Source organism: Mus pahari, chromosome 6 (genome assembly GCF_900095145.1).
Source record: "Mus pahari chromosome 6, PAHARI_EIJ_v1.1, whole genome shotgun sequence".
NCBI classification, from domain to species: domain Eukaryota; kingdom Metazoa; phylum Chordata; class Mammalia; order Rodentia; family Muridae; genus Mus; species Mus pahari.
The window spans coordinates 104891336-104901617 of NC_034595.1; the positions used below are offsets into that span (position 1 = coordinate 104891336).

At 50.2% G+C, this 10282-nt stretch overlaps 1 protein-coding gene across 2 annotated transcripts in view; it reads left to right on the forward strand.

Annotated features, from left to right (window-relative positions):
- The window catches only part of Cep104 (centrosomal protein 104), a 32240-nt gene that overhangs the window by 7702 nt on the left and 14256 nt on the right, over positions 1–10282 (forward strand). For both annotated transcript variants that reach the window (XM_029539908.1, XM_029539909.1), the window contains exons 5-13: positions 450–512; positions 770–855; positions 2084–2252; positions 2501–2659; positions 3484–3699; positions 5163–5357; positions 5980–6147; positions 6631–6804; positions 9665–9841. In XM_029539908.1, the coding sequence (XP_029395768.1) occupies positions 450–512; positions 770–855; positions 2084–2252; positions 2501–2659; positions 3484–3699; positions 5163–5357; positions 5980–6147; positions 6631–6804; positions 9665–9841 (1407 nt within the window). The remainder of the gene's footprint in view (positions 1–449; positions 513–769; positions 856–2083; positions 2253–2500; positions 2660–3483; positions 3700–5162; positions 5358–5979; positions 6148–6630; positions 6805–9664; positions 9842–10282) is intronic.

Sequence of the window (10282 nt, forward strand, 5' to 3'; positions counted from 1 at the left end):
GTGTGGACTGTGTTAAGTTAGTGGGTATGGACTGTGTTAAGTTAGTGGGTGTGGACTGTGTTAAGTTAGTTAAGTTAGTATGGAGTGTGTTAAGTTAGTGGGTATGGACTGTGTTAAGTTAGTGGGTATGGACTGTGTTAAGTTAGTTAAGTTAGTATGGACTGTGTTAAGTTAGTGGGTATGGACTGCACACTCACCTTGGAGTGCTGACTGCCTTGAAGACTCAGGTAAGACTCTAGGCTGGCAATAATTGTTTAGAGACCTACAAACTGTAGTCACTTGGTGGAGCATTAGGACAGTAGGACTCTCCTGCGTACCTCAGTTCTCTACAGTGGTGTGGACTTGGGGATACACCATCCTACCTTATAACACCACAGGCAAGATAGCAGAAGGGCTAAGGCATCTCAAACATTTCATATTTAACTTCTGATGATGTAACTGTTTCTTAGGTGGCTTTGGTTGCAATAAATATCATTGGAGACCCTGCAGATCTAGGTGATGAGAGCAATATTGTAAGTATGAAAGTCATTTCTAAAAAAAAATAGAAATACATTTCTCATCACAAAATGTATCAATTCAGAAGCTGTCATACAAATATGATTGACTGTCAGATAAGTTAGTGGCCATTTCCCTTAAGAATTCTAGCTGCTCCTGCAGAAGACCAGGTCCACTGAGCCTTGATGACACCTCTCTATTAAGAAGTTGTAAAATTAAGACTTGTCCTGTCAATTGTTTGCTGAGCGTCTAAGAGGATATTTTGTTTCCAAAGACCTCTAGGGAGAAGCTGATCGACCACTACCTGGGCCACAGTCCCCACAGTCCTGAGGACCCAGCCCTGGATGGGACCTTCGCTGGGTAGGACCCCTCCCTCATCCTCCTCAAGAGAGTTCACAACTCCTCGGTTAGGTCAGGGGAGAACAGAGGAGCCACTGGTCAGGTTGTCTGGTGTCCATGCAGAAATTAAGGTGAATGTGCCTCTTGCACACCTACACTGCTGCTATGCAGAGATGCTTCAGTTCTGTGTGTCCAGAGTTGGCAAAGGTCCCTGAGAACAGTGATACCTTGCCCGCCATGCCTTAGCTCTCAGGCATGTGGAGAGCCAATGTACCCACACCTCTGTCACCACTGGTCAGCTCCTTCCTGGTGGCCACGCCTTGCTTTCTGCCCTCCCTGAAGCCTGAGCTTACAAAGCAGCCACAGCACACCGTGGCATGCTTTGACAGAGCTTCCATCTTTAGTGGAGTGTCTGGTCTAGCCTGCCTGGCCCCCAGAATTCTGTGAAGACAGAAGCAGAGGGCTGTTAGAAGCCTACCTGAATGTTAGTGTTCCTGACTATGGATGGCATCATGGGAACTTTTTTTTTTTTTTTTGTATTGGTTTCTGGGACATCATGGCAAAGTGATGTAGGCTTGCAAGCACAGTGTTGACAGTTAATGTGAGTTGTGTCGACCCTTACATTACTCATGGAAGGATGTTCATTGCAGTATTAGTCACAGGGCTGGCAGGCAAAGGGCCTGATTAGAGGTGGGGAGACAGCAGAAGGGAGCCGGGGGATTTTTAAATAAAGCATGGGCCCCAGCCCCATTTGACCTTATTAAAGTTTTCCAACTAAACTCTTTGTGACAGATAATATTTATATAAACTTAACCTATATGTAAAATACCCAGGTCATAGCTTGCATTTGGGTTACTCAGAACAAAGGTACTTCCTGCCATGCTGTAAAATTCAAGAATAACAGTGATGACCATGACAGATTAGTGCTGAGATTCATGGTGTGAGAACCTGGCTTGTGAGACCATGCAGCACAGACCCCCCCCACCCACGCATGTCCTATGAGAGCAGATGCCCACGTTGTATTGGTCATGGGTGCTGAGTGTCTGAGGCCTGCCTGACACGCAGCCCAGTGAAGCACAGGGAGCAGGAGCCCCAGTTGCTCATGGCTGCAGCCTGACCAGCCTCTCTGAGTCTTCTCCCTCATGAGGGGGACCCTGTGACCACCTCTGAACCTTTTCTAACCTTCTTACCTGTGTGCAGCATGAGCTTTTGGCTCTCCTGACCGGAAGGGGTCATCTTCTCTCCTTAGGCGATCTGACTACATCTCTCCACTTGATGACTTGGCGTTTGACATGTACCAAGACCCCGAAGTTGCCCAGATCATCCGCAGGCTGGATGAAAGGAAACGGGAAGCTGTCAAGAAAGAGCGTTATGACCATGCAAAGAAACTGAAGCAAGCAATCGCTGACTTGCAGAAGGTATAGCTTCTGAGAGCATGCCCTTACCTGCCTAGGCTGGGTCTCCTCTGTACCACCCCAGAAGGGTTCCTGAAGGCTGAGGAGCAGAGATGGAGTTAGAGTACCAGGCAGGTAGTGTTGGGGATCAGTGAGGCAGAGGCTTTGGCTGTGTGGGGCTCCCGAGTGCCAGGTGTTGAGATAACATGCAGCACAGACCCCCCCACCCACGCGTGTCCTATGAGAGCAGATGCCCACATTGTGTGCTGCAGGTCGGTGAGCGCCTAGGGCGCTATGAAGTGGAGAAGCGCTGTGCAGTGGAGAAGGAAGACTACGATCTGGCCAAGGAGAAGAAACAGCAGATGGCTCGCTACCGTGCCCAGGTGTACGAACAGCTGGAACTACATGGCCTTCTACAGGGCGAGCCAGAGGTCAGAGCAGGCCTCAGGGTGGGGGCACGTGGGGATTGTGCTCAGGCTCCCTGAGGACCCAGGCAGGTACTCCATGTCTTGAACAATCAGCAGGTCTCTGCTGTGATGGGATCTTCTAGAGTTCACAGAGGCTAGAGTCAGGAAGATCAAGGCCTTGGGATCCCTCCAGACTGGTCTCCATATTGTATGGGTTGTGGTACCTGTACCCGTGTATGTCAGTAGTCTGGAATAGTCTGATTGGGTGGAGACAGACTTCTAGCAAGACACTATCCCTAATCTTACAGTTCATGTAAGCAGAGAATGACTACATGGCAGGTGAGGGAGAGGGTGCACCATCCTGAGTACAGGTAAGGGAGAAGGTGCTCAGTGCTGAGTACAGGTGAGGGAGGGGGTGCTTGGTGCTGAGTACAGGCTGCTAGTTCTCACCAGTCCCATTCTCTGGGCTACCAGCCTCAGGCTGGTGCTGATGGGCTGCATGTCTCTGCCTTCCTTGTAGATAGAAACAAAGCAGTGTGAACCCAGGGTGCTACCTGGGGCAGAGCCTGGTTCTGAACTCAGGGTCTTGCCCCTTGTGCTTCTAGCACACAAGTACTGGTAAACACTGCACAAGCACCCATGGCCATGCTAAGTCAGATATGTGACTCTGCTCTGTAGTCTGCACTGTAACTGTGGCAGACACAGCTGAGGAGATGCCATCCATGGTCCTAGGACTTAGAGTGCTCGTGAACTGTTCTTACTTTCTAGTATGCCAGGTTCCTCTCAGCAGTCTTCCCTCAGTCAGATGATGAGCAGCAGTCATGCCCTTTGTCCTATCTTCCCTCCAGATGCAGAGGCCGTTTGCCTTGCCCCTTCAGCCCCTTGCATCTCCCAGCAGTCCCCAGCACTGGAAGGCCATGTCCTCACTCCCTCGCACAGAAAAGCTGGTAGCTGATGACTCATTTGCTGGCCCTGTCCTCCAGGAGAAGCCCTCAGCATCTTCTCCTCAGCATTCAGCAGTGGACCCGTCCCCACCTGCTGCAGGCCATGCCCCAAGGAGCCATGTAAGTTACTCTCCTCCATCATGACAGTCATCCCGGGTGCTAATCTCAGAACAGGGCCATGCCTCCCGCAGGGCCAGCCCTCCCTGAATCCAGGAGGGAGCTGGGACACGGACTAGAGCAGAGCAAGAGGGAGCAAATTCCCACGGCCACGCCTTGAGAGGCGCATCTGTAGTTCATCATCTGTGGCCACGCCTTGAGAGGCACATCTGTAGTTCATCATCTGTGGCCTCACAGTCTATCTCTTGAGCCCCTGGTTTTTCTGAAAGAAAATATTTGCCTCAAACATTGCTTGGAGAGGTAAGAGAGCATGTGTGAGACATGAATGCCTGGAGTTCTCAAGGAGCCGAGGCAGGACCACTGACAGTTCAGCTTATACTACATAGCAAGTACCAGGACGTCCAAGGCCATAGAGTGATCCTGTCTCATAATAAACAGGTAAATTCTGCTGTGCATACTTTTCATACAGCACCATGTGCCCATGGTCACCGTGCCTTTACAACAGCATGGCGACAGGAAACCTGAGAAACTGGACTCTGTACTGACTGTTCTGAAGAGGAGCATGACGGGTCCTGTGGTTGCAGGATTGGTTTGACTCAGGAGCCCAAGTCTCATCAGAAGCCTGGTTTCTTTGTATCACTTGACTCTGCAGCTCCTGTCTCCCTTGGCTACCCACCGCCACAGGAGAACATTTTGCCAAGGGGTCTCCACTTCAGTCCAGCTGGATCACCCTCAGTCTCAAGCCAGCCTCTGAAGCAGCAGCCAGAGCAGAGGAGAGGCCTGTGCTGGCTGCCCCACCAGGCCTTCCAGAGCATGTATTGCAAAGCAGGGTGGCCTCGTGCTCATGGGTCAGCTTAGGGTAGCAATGCCTCTGGCCTCATTGAGATATCCGTGTTGACTCAGGGTTGGCGTTTGTGATTTCAGACTTTGAGAAAAGTATCCTCACAGGTTTGTACTCACCTACTGTCTCAGGAAGGGTCAGGGACTTGTCACCGGGTGTCAGGACCCAGTCAGGAATGCTCTCTTGGCTCTCACCACTGTATGCTCACCTTTTTAATTCCGTGCCTTTGTCTATGAGAGGACACGGCTGTGAGGGCAGAAGGTCCGTCCTCGCTGCTGTGTGGGCAGCAAGAAAGGTGCCTGGTGAATTAGGTGCCGAAGGACTGAAGACTAGGACGGCAGCTGCTCGCCAAGGAGCACCCCAGAGGAAGCTCGTTACAGATTGTCTCACCGGGAGGCTGTGCTGGCTCTGAGGCCTCCAGATAGCGAGCATGTTTATTGCTCTGTGTAGTACAGTAAAAGAATGTCATCAGGCTAATCTGAGAGGTAATGGATGACCTTTCTCCTGTGCCTTATGTCGGCTGAACCAGAAGGATTCCACCAGGCTGTGGAGGAGGCATCCTGGGCAGACCCCCCACCAGAGCACCAGCTCCACAGCACTTGGCTCACCTCTGCTTACCTTACAGATGGAAGTCCTGCCCTATGATGAACGGCCTCTTCCTGTTACTCGGAAGCAGTTGGGGGAAGCATCCACAGAGGCAGAAGTGAGAGAGGCAGACAGTGATGTCCGGAGGCGGGGTGTCTCAGGGGAGCCAGAGCCCTTGACAGAGAAGGCCTTGAGAGAAGCCAGCTCTGCCATCGACACCTTAGGCGAAGCCCTGGTAAAAAAGGAAAAGCAAGTTATGCATACAATCACAATGGCATGCACATGTGCACAGACACAGCACACAGAGAGAAAGAAGGGAAGACAGCTGCATATATTTTTACTTTGTTTAGCATGTGTATGTGTCAGTCTGTATCTGTGTGTGTGTGTGTGTGTGTGTGTGTGTGTGTGATGTCTGTGTTTGTATCTATCTGTGTGTCAGTCTGTATGTCTGTGTGCCTGTGTCTATGTGTCAGTCTGTATGTCTGTATGTGTGAGTGTATATATGTTTGTGTTTCTGTGTGTCAATCTGTATGGCTATGTGCCTGTGTCTGTGTGTATCTATTGTGAGTCAGTCTCTGTGTGTGTGTGTGTGTGTGTGTGTGTTTCCATCTATATGGCTATGTGCCTGTGGTGTATGTTGTTCACATCCTGCCATTCACATGTGGGGGTTAGCTTGCAGGAGTCAGTGTCCACAGTGTGCAGGTCCTCAGGTTTTCATTTCCCATTAACATAGATCCACATGCAGACCAGCTCCCTACTAGAAAAGAGCCTTAAAGTGGAAGATGGCAGGCAGCCTAGGGTGTGTGTGGTGCTGGACAGCTACCTCCTGGAGTGAAGCAGACTTCTGCTTCCCACAGGTGGCTGGGGCCTATTCTAAGATGTGGTCCTGCCGAGAAGATGCACTGCTGGCGTTGTACAAGAAGCTGATGGAGATGCCTGTTGGAGCCCAGAAGGAAGATTTGAAAAACATGCTCAGAGCATCTGTCTTTCTCATCCGAAGAGCCATAAAGGACATTGTGGCCTCAGTAAGTCCCTCAACCTGCTGTCGCCAGGTCACTGATATAACTGTGACTTAGCTTTCATTGAGACCAGGAATGAGGGTCCCCACCAAGAGGCTGGGTAAATGACAGATGGGAGGGGCCGTCCTTGCCTGGACACTTCCTCAGCTTTGCACAGCCTCTGTTTTCCCATCATCCTCAGCAGAGAGGTGGAGTCCCACAGATAGCACTCTGTTCTCCTTGGTTCTCCTGAGGGGCTACGAGTTGTCCTTGCTTCTGTAGCTCTGAGCAGGCTTTCGAATGAGCCCTCCAGACAGGACAGGTTGAGGACTAGGGTTAGTTCAGGATGGGTAGCTGTTGTCTCATGGTCAGCAGCATCAGGTGGCGAGGGAACGGGTGGGGTGCAGGACTCTGGCGTGGGGTGCTATATGTGGAAGCAGTTTATCGTCTAATGTTCCAATTTGTTGAACTCCCACCACACAGCTGATCTGTCTACCTCATTTTCTGCAGGTCTTTCAGGCTTCATTGAAATTGCTGAAAATGATAATTACACAGTATATTCCCAAGCACAAGCTGAGCAAACTTGACACAACGCACTGTGTGGAGAGAGCTATCCCCCTTCTACTCGCCAGAACTGGAGACTCCTCTGCCCGCCTCCGTGTCATGGCCTTGAATTTCATCCAGGTTGGAACTTCCCTGTCACTCTCTTATTGCTGTCTGACTCTGCCTTGCAGGGTTCTTCTGTACTGCAAAGCCTCAGACACCTGCTCTCATGCTCCCCTAGTGCTTGAGAGACAAGTTCTGTATAGACAAAAGCTTTTGTTGTTGTTTTGAGACAGATTCTCATTGTGTAATGCTGGCTGGCCTCTAGGTCATGGTAGAGTCCAGGCTGGCTTCTTCAGACTCAGTGACCTCCTGCCTTAGCTTTCCAAGTACTCAGAGTGTACTCAGTGTGTACTTAGTACCACACCCAGCTTATTGGAGATGGAAATAAGGAATGTATAAAACTAACAGACGGCTCAGCAGTTAAAGCCGTTGCGAACTCACAGTTAAGATCCCTAGAACCCAAGCTGGAGAGATGGCTCAGTGGTTAAGAGTACTGACTGCTCTTCCAGAGGCCCTGAGTTCAATTCCCAGTAACCACATGATGGCTCACGACTTTCGGTAATGGAATCCAACATTCTCTTCTGATGTGTCTGAAGAGACAACAACAATGTACTCATACATAAAATAAATCTTTAAAAAAAAAAAAAAAGATCCCATATAAGTAGTAGGTAAGCATGGTGGCTTGACTCAGTCCCAGACCTGGAAGGTGCAGATAGTATCCATGGATCAAGCTTCCTAGCAAATCAGCAGTCACTGGAACTGATTACAAGACCCTGCCTCAAAATAAAATGGAAGAGATAAGTAGGAAGATCCCTGAAATTCAACCTTGGGCCTCAACATACATGCACACACATGCCAACATGCATATACACACACATGCCAACATGCAAACACACATGCCAGCATACATAGACACCCACATGCCAATAGGCATGCACACACATGCACACATGCCAACATGCATGTACATACATGTCGATATGCATGGACACCTACCAATATGCATGCATACATGCCAACATGAATAGACACATGCCAATATGCATGCACATACATGCCAACATGTATCAACACATGTAGGCACACCATTCACAGGAACAAAAGAAAGGGTTGTGAGATGGCTCAGTGGGTGAAAAGTGCCTGCCACCAAGCCTGACAGCCAGAGTCCAATCCCTGAGGCAGACCCACAGGGTTGAAAGAAAGCTCTGCCCTCCACTCTCACCCACACATGCACAGAGTAAGTTCAGCGGAGTCACCCAGAGGACTCAACAAAAGGAAGAGGAGAACTAGAACGGACACACTGCTGTTCAGTTGTTGCTTACTGCAGGCTGTGTGTGTGAAATATTCACATATGTAAACAGGCAGGAGGGTTGGCACACAGTTTATCAAGTACTACAAAAATATATTTGGCTTTATTTAAATTTGCTCGTGAGCCATGTAGTTCAGGAAGGTTGTTTTGGTTTCTTTCTTAATATGAAGCAGGGTTTCATGCATCCTGCCTTGGCCTCCCAAGCACAGGGTCACAGGGGTAAACCACCCAGCAGACTTAGGGAGCCTCTAGTTAAACTCCATATCTAGACTTGAGAAAATCTGAGAATTCCTTAAAATTTGGTGCAAAGTTTTGTGAGTGCATACGTCTATATTGGAACGTTTGCCATTTCTCAAAATGTGGAGAATCTTAAGTCCTGGCTTTATTAAGAAACTTAATGTTCAGGGAAAACAATAGGAAGAAATGAAGCAAGCCAGCGGAACAGAAGCGCTGCAGTGTGCATGTAGCACAAGGCTTGCACGGGGTCACTGCTAAAGATGCATCTGCCTCTGAAAGACAGGGGCAGGAAGATGTCAGTGAGCAAGTGGGTTTGGTTTTTGTTTTTCCTTAAGAGCCGGGTGTCACCCAGGCCACACTCCTCTGCCCTCCCTCCGCAGCCCTCCCACAGCCAGAACTGCAGGAGTGCATCACCACACTCAGCCATGTTAAATGTTTTACCCTATAGCCATGCTACCCTCAACTCACAGCTCCCCTGTCTGAGCCTCCCGTGCTAGGGCTCTGGGAGCATGGCTTGCCCTGTTAGGTTCTGGGTAGTCGAAAGCCTCCTGCATCTGACATTACCTTGTGCCAAGTGTGCCCAGGCTGAGCCGCAGAGCCAGCAGTGGTGAAGGGGCTACTGCTCCTCAGAAAGCTGCAGTGGGTGCCAGCACCCAGGTGTGACCAGAGGTCATATTCACTGTGCCTGTGTCCTTTGTACCTGAGCCTTCACTCATGGCCCAAGTACAAAGATAGATTGTTTCCACATGTCACCCCATGTGGCACGTTCAAGGAGGCCTAAGTGAGGCCTACTTAGTGAGACCCTGTTAGCCAACAACAGATGCAATGGATGGGGCTTATGCTCTTTCACTAGTGACCACACCGGCCAAAGCACTGTTGACACTCATGCTGAAGTCCAGCTCTAAGCCTAATCTCTCCAAACTTTTTTTTTTCCCCGAGACAGGGTTTCTCTGTATAGCCCTGGCTGTCCTGGAACTCACTCTGTAGACCAGGCTGGCCTCAAACTCAGAAATCCGCCTGCCTCTGCCTCCCAAGTGCTGGGATTAAAGGCATGCGCCACCACTGCCGGACAATCTCTCCAAATCTGCAATTCAGAACACGTTTGCATTGTGGTTTAGTAACACCAAGAATGGAAGCCCGGGGCTCTTACTGTTTTCTGTAAGGTTTTCCTGACTCGCCTGTTGATCTCCTCTGCTTCAGGTCTGTGGTTTTGCCCCCTCTCTGATTCTTTCCCAGAATCTCTTGCTCCCATTCACAGCTTGCCTGTGGCTTGCTCTGTCCCTCACTTCCCTGTTTGCTCTCTTCGGGGTTCAGTGTGACATCATGCTAAGTTGTACTAAATTAACTTCCAGCTTTTACCTAGCAGTTAACACACTGTGCTGTATCCTGTAGGAAATGGCCTTGTTTAAGGAGGTGAAGTCTCTCCAGCTCATTCCATCCTACTTGGTGCAGCCGCTGAAGGCCAATGCTTCTGTTCATCTGGCCATGAGCCAGGTGGACCTCCTGGCCCGGCTGCTGAGAGACCTGGGCACCGAGAGCTCAGGCTTCACGGTGGACAATGTGATGAAGGTGAGCCAGCCTGTGCAGCATGACACTGGCCCCAGCTCCACATGGAGACAAGGCTGTCTAATAAGAGCATGTGGGAATAGCTAGGATCTTCTTGCTGTTTTTACATCAACTGGTGAGAGGGTAGAGTGCACAGGTCGCCATCAGCAGTGGGGAGCAGACCAAGTCCTCACCTGACAGGCATGAAATGCTCAGGTAGGAGAGTCACTGCATCACAGGTGGGATGGCCACTGCATCACAGGTGGGATCGTCACTGCATCTCAGTATGGATGGCCACTGCATCACAGGTGGGATGGTCACTGCATCTCAGATTGGATGGTCACTGCATCACAGGTGGGATGGCCACTGCATCACAGGTGGGATGGCCACTGCATCACAGGTGGGATGGTCACTGCATCACAGGTGGGATGGTCACTGCATCACAGGTGGGATGGTCACTGCATC